The following is a 14718-nucleotide window of genomic DNA, read 5'->3' as shown; positions in this document are numbered from 1 at the left end:
CGCTGGCTCCATTCCCGACCAGCCACACGTAGAAGTTATCGAGGGCACACAACAGGCGGCTGCTCCTAAGGCCTACTTGGGGCAGCCAAGTGTCTTCTTCCCATGGCCCACTCCTACCTTCCTTCCTTCCCTCCCTCCCTCCCCAGCTTGCCCTGTCTTTACTCTTTCCCCTTCTTCCCTCTCATTGCCTTGTCTAGAATTCTGTGGTAACAAAAGATCACTTTACATCCTTATACACTCTCCCCTCAGCCCAAGAAAACCCCCAAAGGGTAGAGGAAAGAGATCTTACTATGCAGGTGTAGAAAGTGACCTCTTTGCCAGCCGGTTCCTTTTATGGACATGGGGAAAGGAAGGCCTCAGAAGTGAGGGACTGGGGTCCGTGACAAAGAAGAGCCTGTTATCCCTCACAGCATGGTATGCTTCACGGGGAAGTGTCTTTCTTTAAAAAAATACTTCAGCAAGGCTGAAGCCAGACTTTAAAGCAAGGCTGAGTTAGCACAACTGCCACCTGTGCCATTTGTTGTGGTTGTAGAATTTCAGATATCTTTATCATTAGGCTGGGTTTCCCAAGCTTGGGTCTCCAGCTGTTTGGGGACTACAACTGCCCTCATCCCTAGCTAGCAGGACCAGTAGTCAGGGATGATGGGAATTGTAGTCCAAAAACAGCTAGAGGAGCAAGTTTAGGAAACAATGTGTTAGCTTCATAATAATATTAACAGCTGCACTCCCTATTTTATCCTTGTGAAGTAGGTGCAGCTGGGCTTCTTGGACAAGTAGGGTTTTGAACCCGGGTCTCTCTATTCCTAGTCTGACACCCTAACTTCTTCACCACACTTGGCATGGGGCTGAGCCTCCTGCTGGTCCCGTTTTATGTCCAGGCAGGGCCTGATTCTTTTAGTCTACATTATACGTGAATGTCTGTACTGATAAAGGTTCTGCCTCCAAAGCACTGGCCTGAGAGGATGAGACAGGATTTTGAGCTTCCCCTTGCTTGTGCTTGGAGTCTTCCAGTAGAAGCGTTTGCCTCCCACAATCCCCAAGCTTAGTTTCTGCTCGTTTTGTGCCACCTGCAGGCCACCAGAAGAAGCTCATGCTGGCTGTCAAGAAGCTGACCGACCTCCGCAAGAGCCTGAGCCAGGCCGACACCAGCACCCTCAGGCGCAAGATCCCCGGTGCCTTGGACATCGTTACCATCGAGTCTGTCGAGAACGGGGAGTGCCACTCTCCCCACACGCCCAAGATGACCACTTTCCAGGACAGCGAACTGAGCTACGAGCTCCAGACGGCCATGTCCAACAGCTGCCAGGAGACGCTGACCATCAAGAGCGCCCAGGGCATGTCGCAGAGCCAAGAGAGCATCGGGGTGCGGTCCAGGGGGTCAGGGCACTCCCAAGAGAACATGCTGTCCCACAGCACCAGCTCGAGCCGTTCGCAGGAGAGCTTGGGAAGTGGCGAGAGCAGCAGCGGCAGCAGCGGTGGACACTCTTCTACCCAGCCCCGCCTCACGGAAAACTCCGCTGCCCCGCAGAGTCGGCCCAACCCAGAGAACTATGGGAAATTTGTTCCGCAGCTCAGCAGCCCTGAGGGAATCAACAGCTATTCCAGCGGTTGTGTGGGAAGCCCTCTGAGGGAGAGAAATCTGCCTGAGGGGATGGACCAGTACCAGAGACCAAGCGCTCTGAAGGGGGATTTCCTTCCCCACACAGAGCCTCCTGAGACATTACCAGCCACGTCCCCTTGTGCATCGCCCCATGCGGCCAGCAAGGGGACCGCCCCATATGTCTTCATGTACCCCCACGTGTCCTTGAAGTCCCCTCCGCCGCCTCCTTCGCCGTCCGTGCCTGAGCAGGCCAAGGCCCCCGCTCCCTTCTCTGCCCAGAGGACCATCCTGCAGTCGACAGCCCAGAAAGCTTTCTCCTACCTCCATTCCCACTGTGGCCCCACAGAGCCGCCACACGTGCCCCCCAAGCCCGGGGCGGAGCAGCAGAACGCCGAGGGCTTCAAGCACAAGAAGCGCTCGCACAGCTTGAACCGCTACGCATTGTCCGATGGGGAGGCTGAGGAAGAGGAGCCTCCCACCAGCTCCGTGGGCTCATACGCTACCCTGACCAGGCGGCCGGGGCGCAGCCAGGTGCCACGGACACAGCCATCATCGGCCGCCAAGGTCTCGCGCAGCCAGTCCTTTGCCATCCGCGCCAGGAGGAAGGGCCCCCCGCCCCCGCCCCCCAAGCGCCTCAGCTCAGTCTCCAACGCGCAAGTTGGTGTAGAGTACGAACAGGGCCAAGAGACACAAAAGGGACCCTTCCTCTCCCAGGACGGAGGAGATGGCCCTCGTGACAGGGGCTGCTCTCTGAGAAATGCTGCAACCGTGCTCAATGGGCCTGTGGCTGATGGGAGCCTGGCCAAGCCTCTCAAGTCCCCCAAACCCACCGGTCCCAGTCAGGAGTCGGCCAGCAAAACGGGCCTGCACAATTCAGCCCGAGCAGACCCCAGCAGCGCGGAAGCCGCCAGTGGCCAAAGCCAGGCTTTTGAAGGCAACGTCCCCCGAAAGAGACGGACGTTTAGCGAACCCGCGGTCACCATGACGGAAGCTCTGCAGCACGGCCATGAGGACACCCGGTCCGACACGGAGGAAGAAGCAACAGCAGAGACCGAGGGCTGTGCCAAGTCCCCCTGCTCATCTCAGAACAGCTCCAGCGAGTGTATTCCCTTTGCGGAAGAAGGCAACTTGACCATCAAGCAGCGGCCGAAGCCCACTGGGCAGCTCAAGGCAGACGTCGCTGTGCCAGAGTCCGACTCTGCCTCGGCTCAGCCTTATGGGGAAGAGCAAGAAGAGACCCCGGCGAAAGAGGGCCCCGCGGTGTTGGAATTCAATCTCACGGAGTCCGACACGGTCAAGAGGCGGCCCCGGTGCAGGGAGAGAGAGCCCCTCCAGAACGTGCTGAAAGCGTTTGGGGTGGCTGCGCCCAGTTCATCATCCTCGACTCCACAGTACGCCCAGGCTCAGACCGTCAGCATCAGCGGACCCTCGCTCCACCCGGCGGAGCCACAGCCAGCGGGAGACGCTTTTGACGACGACAGCATGGAGCTGCAGATCGCAGAGATAGAGAAGAGCATCCTGTCTCTGGAAAGGGGGATCAAGAAGCCGCCCGTCTCTCTGAAACCAAACAGCCCGATCCCACTGCAGGTCGACAGGAACGGAGGAGCAGTCCATCTGAGGACGGCAGCCAATGCGGCAGGTAGGCAACGTTCAGAGCGGCAGCTGGGCAAAATCTGGCCTCCGTGGCTTACTGGTACGCTGCCCTTTCCTGGAACCAGAAAGATTTTCTACATGGTGGTATCTCTCTCCCCCTTTAAAGGAAGGAGGTGCAGATGTGCTAGCAGTGCCATTATCCTTTCTCAGGGCGGGGAATGGGCTTGGAGTTTGGGGTTACAGTGGTACCTCGGGTTACAGACGCTTCAGGTTACAGACACTTCAGGTTACAGACACTTCAGGTTACAGACTCCGCTAACCAAGAAATAGTACCTTGGGTTAAGAACTTTACCTCAGGATGAGAACAGAAATTGCGCTGCGGCAGCGGGAGGCCCCATTAGCTAAAGTGGTGCTCCAGGTTAAGAACAGTTTCAGGTTAAGAACGGACCTCTGGAACGAATTAAGTTTTTAACCCGAGGTACCACTGTAGTAGCAATACAGTGCTGTTCCAGCTGCTCTTCAGGGCCATCACAGCTGGGAGAGAACTGGAATAGCACCCCGTTGCTGCTTCTGGTAGGGGAAAGGGCACTGGAGGCTGTGGAGAGAGCTCTGGGCTGGGAGGAAATGGTGGGAGGGGGTGAGGAAGCAGAGAGGGCTGTAACCCACCATTTTCAAGACTGCTTTAGTCTCACTTGAAGAGATGGAGCAACTTGGTTCCATAGCGGATAGGGGACTGCCTACTGTGTAGTGATGGTAGCGATGCTTAAGCATGCATTTTTAGTTAGTTATTTTGATGTGGAATTGAAACAGAAATCGCATGTAAAATTTTATGTAGCACAATATTAATTAGCAATGTCCTTCCCTGTGGCCAAGATCCTTCCATAATCTTTACTCCATTCAGCAGAAGGTGCCTGGATATTTCAAATAAAAGTTCATAATTTGAAGGTTTAGCATCCACCCCCCCCCCCCTTCTCATTGATCCTGGCTGGAGGTTTACAGAATCATTTCTCTTTGAGTAGTTTCTTTCTGAATTGCTCTGTGTCTGTTTATTTACACAGGACATCTTTAATTGCTGATTTCTGCTCTTTAAAAAACTGTAGAGATGTTTCACTACCAAGAGGGGGAGGGGAACAGAAATCAGCCCTCCCCTGCAGGAAAAGGAACTGATACAGGGCTATTCAAAGGAATAAAGTCACTGATCCCTGCACCCCCCCCCTTGCTGGTCAATAGGAAGTAACTGAAGGACTGGACCCTGCAAATGGAGTTTAAACCAAAGTCACAAGCCTTAATACCACTTTGTCTTTCATTATAAAATTGCATTTCAGTATTAAATATTGCTACAAATCAAGTCTTGGGGGCGGGGACACGGGGAGTGCAGAAAACATGGAAAGGCTACAGTTTTGGAATTATGTCATCTGGCTGCTCTTTGAAACACAAATGAATAAAGCATGGCAAATCCAGAAGCAAGGGCTAGGGTAGAAGTACTCCAGCTTACACTTACTGGGAGAGTGTAGAAGAGCACGAGGTGCTAATGGCAGGAATGCCTGCTGTTGCTAATCCAGCAGGGTGGTTGAGCGAGGCTGTGTTTCCTTAAACTGCATGGGTCAGGTTTCAGAATACCCAACATAAGTTTTTTTTACCCCCCTCAGATGTCCCTGCCAAGCACACATCCATTGCTTCTACCAAGCTGGTGTTTTCGGGGCCAAAAACCATCTACCAACAAGTCCTGCAGAACTCCCGCAACACCGTCGCTCCCTGGGCAGCCACAGAGATGGTTTCAGAAGGGATGGGTCCCTACCCCATGAAACTGGGGCTGGGCAGTAAACCCGCCTTGAGTTTCGGGGTGCCCCTCGCCATGAGGCCTTTGAGTGCATCTCCGGACATGATCCACGCTCAGCAAAGGCTGGAACAAACCAACTCATCCTTGGCATCCACGCTTGAAGCGGCAGAAAAGAAAATCAACGCAGAGGAGGCAGACAGGTGAGGCGTTGCTTGGATGTGAAGAGAGGGCAGGCAGGGTGCCTGTCCTGAACAGAGCATCCTTCAGGGTCTTTGTCCAAAGTGCAGAATACAAAGGCCCCTCTTCTTTATGAAGAAGGCACATGCATATTTCAGATACATCTGCCTTGGTCCAGCTAGGGACCATGTGCAAGCAGACTTCCATACATATTGCCCTAGCTGGGTGAAGACTTGCATATGCAAATGGGTGTTGCCATTCCTCTAAAGCTCCACCAACTCTCCCACCCAAACAGCAGTGAAATGAAATGAGCTCAGGCGCAACACTGGGCCACAATGACCTCTCCCATCTGGAGGGTGTCATTTTTCCAGAGAGAGACAAAAGTTTTGCCCTGAACTTCTTCAGGCAGCTATTCTGCAGCCTTGGAGAAACTGCAGTTTCCCTTGTCATAGGGGTCCTCACTTCAGGTGCTGGGGGCATATAAAACAGGAAGAATATAGGCGGCAATTGGGCTTATATGGGGAATGGTGCTGGGGGGTGAGGGTGGGTGAAAGCCTTTAAAAATAGTAACCAGTACAGTGGTACTTCCGGTTGCGCACAGGGTCCGTTCCGGAGCTCCAGTCAGATCCCGAGGAATTCGCAACCGGAGGTGCCTGTTCTGCGCACGTGCGCAGCTTGGTAGAGCGCTTCTGCGCATGCATGCATGCATGGCAAAACCCAGAAAAAATACTTCTGGGTTTGCCGTGTGCATAACCCGAAGGATACGCAACCAGAGGTGTGCATATCCAGAGGTACCACTGCACCTTGTATTGCACCAGGAAACAGCTGTCTCAGAATGGGATGGATTATGTTCCTGCTTCCTGGCCTTTACCAAGAGACAGGCAGGCATTAGCAAGCCATTTGGGTGGCAGGGAAGGGGGGGGGGGAGATGGGACTGCTTAGAGTGTGCAGGAAATGGCCCTCCAAGCAAAGAGAGGGCTTGGAAGAAGACTTCAGATCTGGTGAGGGAGGAGGTGTCAGTTCTTGCCTGAAACCTTGCACCCAAAATGAACCAATTCTCCTGTCTTTGTCCCCCCAGCAACTATGGGACAGCACACTCGGCCAAGAACATCCTCGAAGACATCAGCAACATGTTTGATGACCTTGCAGAGCAGCTGGATGCCATGTTGGACTGAGGACGGGCTTCCTTCTCTGATGATGATGCAGGTTCATCCTTCTACCCTACCATTTATGAGACGTGGACAGCTTGGGGAGAAATCCCATGACTACTCATCGGCCTCTCCTTCCAGGCACTTTACCATCTTTTCCTGATTTCTTGTGAGTGCTAACTTCCAGCCTGAGGCAACTGCACTCCAAGACCATTTCTTGGACAAATATCTTGGGGCAAGAGCGCGTGAACACACATCAACTTGGTGTTTCCATCAGAGGGCACCAGATGCTTGCCAGGCCTCTAAACAGTGACCACCCACATCAGCACTGAAGCTACAAAGAAGGGCTGATTGAATGCCTGCAACGTTGAACCACAAGGGAGGCAGACCAATGCTGGAGGCTACTGAGAGCTTCCCTTGGACCCTGGCCTCCTTCCCACGTAATACCACAGACATCTACACTTCTTGCAAAGAGCAGCCCATTCCCTACTCCTGTGTCTTGTCATTTCAAACGATGCCAACAATGTGTCAGCTTCCCTAGGGCAGTGAAATCCGCAAAGGGGCCGAGTGCTCAATGCGGCCAAGTCGACAAAAGGGAACAGGATTGGTAAGCCTGCCAACTTCCAGAGCAAGACAGGGCCTTGCTGCTTTCCCCAACGTTGTCAGCAGAGGAAGGACCGTGTAATCCGAGTGGATTTAAATCCCGCACGTTGCCCCATCTTTGCCTCAACCTCCAAAAGCAGCTGGCACAGCCTGTGGCTCCCAGAAAAGTTAAATAAGCTCAAGGGCAACACACTTTTCAGGGGAACTGAAAACTACTTGACCTTCTTTCCCAAATACCTCGGGTCTCATTCATCGCATGGGCCGGGTGGGTTGGTGGAGAGAGAAAATAGTCTTCCATTTTTTTTTCTTTCAGTAGAATCTGGGAGGAAAACGTCGATTGGTGGCTTACAGTGCATGGCACCCTCCAGTGGCAAAAATAATACAAGGGATCCTGAACATGCTCTCCATTGTAGCATAAAAAGTGACTTTTCCTAGTTGCAAATACTCTTCCCTATCCTTTTTCCAGCAGGGAACGAAGCACGTAGATCTATTCTTAAAATAGAAATTAAAGCAGACAGCATTCGGGCTATAAGATGAAACTGCCTTTCCAAAGACCATTCCTTGTAAACTCATCTCCCTGTCCAAAGTGAGCCCATCCCTACCAACAACTGAGTGCAGCAGACAAAGGGCCCAATTGCAACCCCACGGCATGCTGCTTCCTTCCTCCCTAGGGACAGTTCCACTCTGATGAGGGGGCTCTTACGTAGCACCTCTGCAAATATGCCCAAGGGGGTGCCAATCAGGCAGCCTACAGAAGGAAGAGAAGGGAAAAGAAAAGTGTAATAATTGCTGCTTACATGCTGCAGGCAGATTAGAACTTGTCAATGACTGCTATGGCAGAGAGGCTGTAGCTGAGCAGTACAGCACATGCAGAAAGGTCTGATCTCCAGCATTTCCAGGTAAGGCTGGCAAAAACTCCTGTCTGAAACCTTGGAGAGCCACTGAGCTAGATGGACCAAGGGGTCAGGCCCTGTAGAAGGCAGCTTCCCCGGAGGGTTTTATTTTAAGTCTAAAATGAAGATGACCATGTATATCACAGACTTAAAACTTCTGCCAGTTTTACCAAGTATTGAGGCAGACCGGGCAAGTCAGCAGTTTTAAAGTTAAGGCAGCAGATCCTCTGGGCATCACGGGGGGAAAGGGCTCTGCTGGAGGAGCCAGGGTGTGCATTGCTTTTGATTTCTTAGTAGTGAATCATGAAGTGGCAAGCATTGAGCCACTTGCAAGGAAGTGAAATCCAAATGGTGAAGGGAAAAAAGCGAGAGGCTACAATGGAGCCTATTAATGTGTCTTGGCCATAGATGTAGTTTCTCTTTATTTTTTTGGACTCTCTTTTTATCCATAGTGTCAAGTGGATTAGTCATCCTCTGGTTGATGACTAGTGCTAAAAATATTTTTTTAAAGAATTGCTGCAACCAGTGGCACTTTATAAAAAGGTTCATTAAGCCTTTTTGAAAAGAGGTTTGGATTTCACAGTAGTTGATTTGGGATGCATCCTTTCCCCCAACTGTTGATAAAACTGTAATTTTTTAAAAGAAATGTATATATTTTTTAAATGTGGATTTGTTGTATATTTACTAACCAGAGTGCTGTTGTATTTTAGAGTTGGGGGTGGAACCACATTACTGTCTGAGCCACTAGGGGGCAGTAAAATGCTGTTCTTTGTGATCACTAATGAGAAAAAAATCATTCCCCCTTCCCTTTTTGTCCAAAATGCTTATTTTTTAAGAGCTAGTTCTTTATTTTAAATATATTGTATGCTGTGTAAATTATGTATGGATGCAGTTGTGTCTAACCAGCCTTGGCCCCCACCTGCTCTATGTAGCAGGAGCTGGCCTAGGGAAATTAGTCCAGGCAAAACACCAGCCAGACAGTTTTTAAATCATCTAGTCTGTTTGTGTTAATCATGAATTCTTGTTTTAAACTAACATAAACAGCAACTTTATGGTATTAAACACTGGGAATCGTTTTCCCTTTTGACAGATGTACTTGGCTTGCTGAGTCTCCTCTTTTCGATCAGTCAGATGCATTGTGTATCAAGTAGAGCTGTCACATCCTCAGGAAAAAGAAGTCATTTCGGACACCACTAAATATCAATACTCAATGAATATTTTGTACTCCAGTGTGGCTACCTAAGTTCAAAAATATGAGCATGCCTTAAGTGTGCAAAACTTGATGTGTGCCGCTTCAAATATTCAAGAGGAGCCATAAGGAAAAAACTGGGTGCCTACTTTCCGGTATTTTAAAGAAAGATAAAAGTACCCTTCATATCAGCTAAGATGTATGTACACAATGCTTAAAGTGAGAATCAGCCATAACAGGTCCAGCCTGCATATCATACAAAACAAATTAAGATTAATAAATGAGGGTTTAATGTGAATGTGCAATTTGCTACTGCACACTGCAAAGGTCTCACTCTGTTCCTGCGGCACAGCAGATGAAACAAGCCAAAGCGTGGCTTGTTGTGATTCTCTGAACCTGAGCTCATGGTTTTGTTTTCCCAACCAAATCATGAGCAGCAAGCCAGGAACAAACCCTGATTACTGTTCATACTTTGCTTGGGTAGAGAAACAAACCACAACCCTGGGTTTGGATGTCCACAGCACAACAGGAACACTCTCATGACCTTTGCAGCAGCACACTGCATGCTCACGTTAAAGCTTTGTTTGCTCTTAGCTATGGTTTAATGTGCGAACCAGACCAATGTCTGCGGCTGGCAAAGACATAATATTAGACACAGTACTAGAACCTCCATCGCTTCCATTAGCAAAGTCTATTGATTGCTCGAACCCATTTTGCCTCGTCTATCTCTCCATCTCAGCATGTAACTTCTTGTCAGCTAGAAGGAGGAAGCAGTATTTGATCAAGAAAACGCTGGGGGCTTGGACTGATTTTACCAAAGAACAAAGATGTCACACGAACTCAAACCAGTTGGCCGATATTTTCCAGCAGTCACAAAATCATGGAGATAAGAGACAGCATAGCTTAGCAGTTGGCAGCGGAAACCTATACATGTCTGCCCAGAAGTAGGCCCCACTGAGTTCAATAGGAGTTACTCCCAGCTAAGTTTGCATAGGATTACAGCCAGTGTGGAAGAGATAAGCCAAGTAGTATCTGATTCAAATCTCACCACAGTGATGAAGTCAATAGGTGGCCTTAGACAAGCTGCCCCCTGCCCATCAATCTGTATGAATTCTGGTCTACTTTACAAGACTGTTATAAGGATTCCTGAGATAGCATACATTACAAAGCACAATGCCAATCCTCTCAGAAATTTACTGTATCAAAGACAATCATTTATTGCCATTCATATCAGGTGCTCTTTGTTCCTTTTTGTACAATTTACAAGTTTTCATACAAATCTATTATTTTTTTACATACATCCCCAGAAAAGTTTAAATATAAAATATACACCATTTAAAAACAGTTGGATGGGTGAAACTCCTTCCTAAAGCCATACGCCTCACACCTTTCTGAAGCCTTGGCTGGACGAGGAGGAAGAGGGGGGTGGCCGGGGGCGAGGGGGAGGCACCAAGGCAACGTGGACTTTCAAGAGAAAGCCATTGAAAAGGCTCATTATCTGACTCCAGTGGAGTACAATTGAGGAGGGGGAAGAGTGCATGAAGTGCAGGGAGGGGAATCTTTTTCAGCGTGATCAACCACCACAGACAAAAGTCTACAGAAAGTGCCTTGTCTAGCAGGGAAACTGCCCGAGACAGTTTATCAGGTGTAAAGCTTTAAAATCACTTAAGGAAAAAATATTGCGGCAAACAGCTTTTAGGCGTTGAGGACTCCCAATTGGTTCAGAATGAGGGGAGGACAAAGGCAGCAGCTACCCGTGTCCCTCACCCAAACCAAAACAGTCCAGTTTCCAAATACAAAATCTGCACAAACCACCCACAACTTAGCCTGGGACCAGAGACCCAAAACTGGCACATGCCAAGCACCGCTGGCCTCAAGCTTGGGGTGCAAATCCTGACCCACTGAAGCCAGTGCCAATTCTGACACTAGGAGAGGACTGTTGCTGGTTAGTACCGAGGTGAAACGCAGCCCATTCCCCAAAGCTCTTTGCCCTTGGGGAGCAGGACAATACACCATCACACCAAGTGAGAAGGCAGAAAACCTTGAGCTACGTGGGAACAGCAATGATGAAAATGGGAGGGAGAACGTGTTTTTAACAGTTTCTAAACAATAGCCTCTTTTTAAAATATAAACATAGGATATTGGCCGATTTCCCAGTCACAGCCAGCTGGAGTCAGCATACATGCCACAGCTTTTGAGAACTTTGCCATGTGCAGGGGGGCTTAAAGGAACATCCTCTGACCTTAACCACACTGACCTTTTCCAGTTTGATGCCCTCCAGCTGTTTTGGAATGTGTCTTCTACCAGCCCAAGCCAGCATGGCCAAATTGTCTGCAGCTAATGGGAGTTGTCACCCAAAACATCTGGAGGGCACCAGGTTGGGGAAGGCTGTACTACCTGCTTCTTAAAATCCTCCAGGTATCACTTTTCTCCTTCCATCACCACTACCTCCAGCCAGGCCTAAACCTATGATTTTTTTCTTTTCTAATCTAACAAAGTAAAATGTCGTTTTGTCTGCTGTGGAAGGATAAAAGTATCCCTCCTGCCAAAAGGTTAATTTGCCCTTGTTTCCTTAAGAAGGCTTGGCAAGTTTTCTAACTACCATGCTAGGGTGGGTCAGTGCTTTTAAACAACTCTAGGACGAGGTTAATTGGATTGCCTTGGCCAAAACCCTTCCAGGTAGAGCAGATCCTCCATGGAGCCCTGAATACTCAACAGCCCGTCCACAGTAGCCCAAAATACCTACTCCTAAACAACATATGTCCTGTTATCTAAGTGATTGGTCTTGCAGAGAAGGCAGCTGTCCCTGGTGTTGTCCATAAATAGAGCAGAGGTTGGCCAACAGAGGTAGTTCTGATTTCTTCCCGCCAAAAGCAACAGCCTGAGTTTATCCACCACGGCTAAAATTGGCAGGCAAGAGAGAGGGTGGATTGAGGACGATGCAGATTCCCAGCACTGCATGGTGAATCCACCCAGACTTAATTCCCTATATTTAGGGAAACAGACCATGGGATAGTATGCTATATGTCTCCAACTTAAACAGTGGGGCAAGCACAAAATGCAACCAAGATCCCAAGTCTAGCCCATGGATATGAGAGAGGAACTATGCCCAGCCTCATCTGCCATCCTCCATTCAAAGCAGCCAAGAGGGGATTTGTAGACGCAGCACTCTTTCAATGAAGAAAAAGTGAAAGATCAAGCAATCCATCAGTCCAGACTCAGATCTGGCCCACATGCCTTTGTTTTCCATGCCCATACAAGCACAGAAAACCACATGACCTCTCAGACCTCGGTCACTCACAAGGTTTATCAAACAGTGAGTGGGTGTACAAGAAAAACACACAAACCCAGCCCTTTCAGTATTAAGCACTAAAAGACAGCCTCCTTATGGAACGTGGCCAGGGTTTAGGTATATCCACAATATCCCATCCCTAAAAGGATGCTCTCATGACGGTGGCGAAGGGTCTATCCTATTAACTCTGTTATTACATACTTTACATCCCAGAGGTATTTAACTGGAGAAGGGCTGCCTTTGCACTCATAGCAGCAAACCTCCCTGGCATCCTGCCCCTCTGCTTCATCTTCCCCAAGAGGGCAGCCTCCAGGTGAAGGGCTGTTCTGTGGGTCATAGGGACTGCAGCTGGGGTGTGTGTGTGTGTGTGTGTGTGTGTGTGTGTGTGTGTGTGTGTGTACTTCTGCAGGGCCAGCTAGCAGGCCAGCTGCTCCTATTCCCTCCTGGGTGGGTGCAGCGCTTATACCCAGAATGCCCTGGGGCAAACAGCATCGCAACAAATGAACAGATGAGATTGACAGGGAAGTCAAGGGTGGGCCAAGAAGGACAAAGAGAAATAACCTAGTCAAATTATGAACAGTGGGGGGGGGGGGGGAGTGTCAAATGAGAATTCCTTGCTCTTCGATCCAAGGTGTCAATCTGCTGGATCCCAAGGAGCTCCAAGGGAAGGAGGTGTAAAAATAAATTTTAAAGAAGGAATAGCAGCAGTCCATGTCCCACCAACGCTTTCATGCCAGGCACTGAATCTTCACCAGCGCTCAGGATGTAGCTCTCCCTGCTCTTAGGGATTGGCCTCTTCTGATCCACACTGACCAGAGGGATTCACACATGAGGCTGGGTGCTTTTTCCCTTTCCTCTCTCAGCAAGGTGGCAAGGTTGTGTGAGAAGGGAACATGCAACCCCCAGGCCTTCCAGGGCACGTCCTACTTGTGGGGATTAAAATGGGGAATTCATGCCCAGCTTGGTTTCAAACTGCAGCTTCTGCCTCTTCTGGTAACGTACTCGAACCCTGGGAAGAATGAGAGAGAGAGAGAGAGAGAGAGAGAGAGAGAGAGAGAGAGAGAGAGAGAGAGAGAATGAATCATGGAATCAAAGAATTTTAGAGTTGGGACCACAAGGGTCATCTAGTTCAACCCCCTGCAATGCAACTACACATACTTTTAACTTAGGAGTAGATCCCACCAATTTCAAAGGGGCTCAATCTCAATGGGGCTGCAGCCAAAGCATTTATGGGGGGAGGAGACACTTATGGCTGCAGAATAAGAAACTTAGGCCTGTTCTCTCCTTCCCACCTTCATTTAAAAAATGCCTTAAAATGTTTCTTCTAGCTGCCAGCCTCATTTGCAACACAGCACGGGAAACAAGAGATCTACAAAATGAACCAACCTGCTTCTTTCTTTGTAAGATTTTAATCAGGTAAGTCAGGTTGCAGAATGCTTTTTTTACCCAGTTTGGGTGCCGATGTGATGACAGCTGTAAAACAGCTCTCTCTCGCTCGCTCGCTCTCTCCTCCCCCTTAAATAAATGTCCTGCTAATTAAAAGACTCTCATGCTTCCAAGGAGAGCAGTGGGGCAGCATGCAGCCATTGCCTACAACGGTTAAGAACAGCGCCTCTGTGATGAGAGGGAATCTCCCATGGGCAAATGCTAAAGACAAACCAGAGGGGATGGCTACTGTGAGTATCCCGCCCTTGCTTGACCCAGCTACTGACATTTTATAGTGGCCCAAAACCATTTTGGGAGGCAGCCAGAAAAACAGGCAGTTCAATGCGCATTTCCTTGTTGCCAAGACAACAGCATCTCAAGGGAACGGGTCAGAGAGATATCAGGTAGCGATTTTATCCTTTCAGGAACCCTAATTTAGATACCAGGAAGTTTGCTGCACAGCACAGGAACAGTTAACTCAGCTGTGGAACAGGATGTCATCTATGACTTGCTCAGCTCCCATTGGCAGAGGGGCCCTGAAGGTGAAGGGGTTTCATCAGGGCCTTTGGATATTAAAATAAATGGAGAAAGGGAGGGCAGCAAACCCACAGAGCGACGTTCCCCCACACCTTGATTGTGGGTTTGCAGAGTCACTTGGTTCGCTGTGTTGAAAATGGCATTGCTGGACTAGGGTGACCTTGTGATTTGACCCAGCAAGGTCTGTCTTGTCCGTAGCGGCAGTCTTCCAACCTAGAGGATGTAGCTAAGAGATGCTTCAACATGACCCACTCACACAGCAAACAGCATGGCTGCATTCATCTTTCACTGGCCTATTATTACCCTGCAGGTGTGGTGCGATCATAGATAGCACCTTGGAGGAGATGCAAGTATGGGGTTCTCTTGCGTATCATTCCTTCTTGGGGAGCAGGAGTGGTTCTCACATCAACTTCAAAATGCCACAATGGCCTAAAAGCACCCAACAGCTGGTACAGCATAGGGCACTTGAGATATTTGTCAG

General features: G+C 49.4%; 2 protein-coding genes across 13 annotated transcripts in view; one reads left to right on the top strand and one right to left on the bottom strand.

The window, feature by feature from the left end:
- Positions 1 to 8889, top strand: part of CASKIN2 (CASK interacting protein 2) — a 102364-nt gene extending 93475 nt beyond the window's left edge. For all 5 annotated transcript variants that reach the window (XM_079965895.1, XM_079965894.1, XM_079965893.1 and 2 more), the window contains 3 exons: positions 1074 to 3239; positions 4843 to 5173; positions 6229 to 8889. In XM_079965895.1, coding sequence (XP_079822021.1) covers positions 1074 to 3239; positions 4843 to 5173; positions 6229 to 6325 — 2594 coding nt within the window. In that variant the 3' untranslated portion in view covers positions 6326 to 8889. The remainder of the gene's footprint in view (positions 1 to 1073; positions 3240 to 4842; positions 5174 to 6228) is intronic.
- Positions 8890 to 10175: 1286 nt separating this feature from the next.
- Positions 10176 to 14718, bottom strand: part of TMEM94 (transmembrane protein 94) — a 69258-nt gene continuing 64715 nt past the window's right edge. For all 8 annotated transcript variants that reach the window (XM_079965887.1, XM_079965890.1, XM_079965888.1 and 5 more), the window contains one exon: positions 10176 to 13284. In XM_079965887.1, the coding sequence (XP_079822013.1) occupies positions 13212 to 13284 (73 nt within the window). In that variant the 3' untranslated portion in view covers positions 10176 to 13211. The remainder of the gene's footprint in view (positions 13285 to 14718) is intronic.

Source organism: Podarcis cretensis (assembly GCF_951804945.1).
Source record: "Podarcis cretensis genome assembly, chromosome: 2".
Lineage (NCBI taxonomy): Eukaryota > Metazoa > Chordata > Lepidosauria > Squamata > Lacertidae > Podarcis > Podarcis cretensis.
The sequence above is the reverse complement of the archived record's forward strand: the minus strand, read 5'-3'. Positions and strand labels throughout refer to the sequence as shown.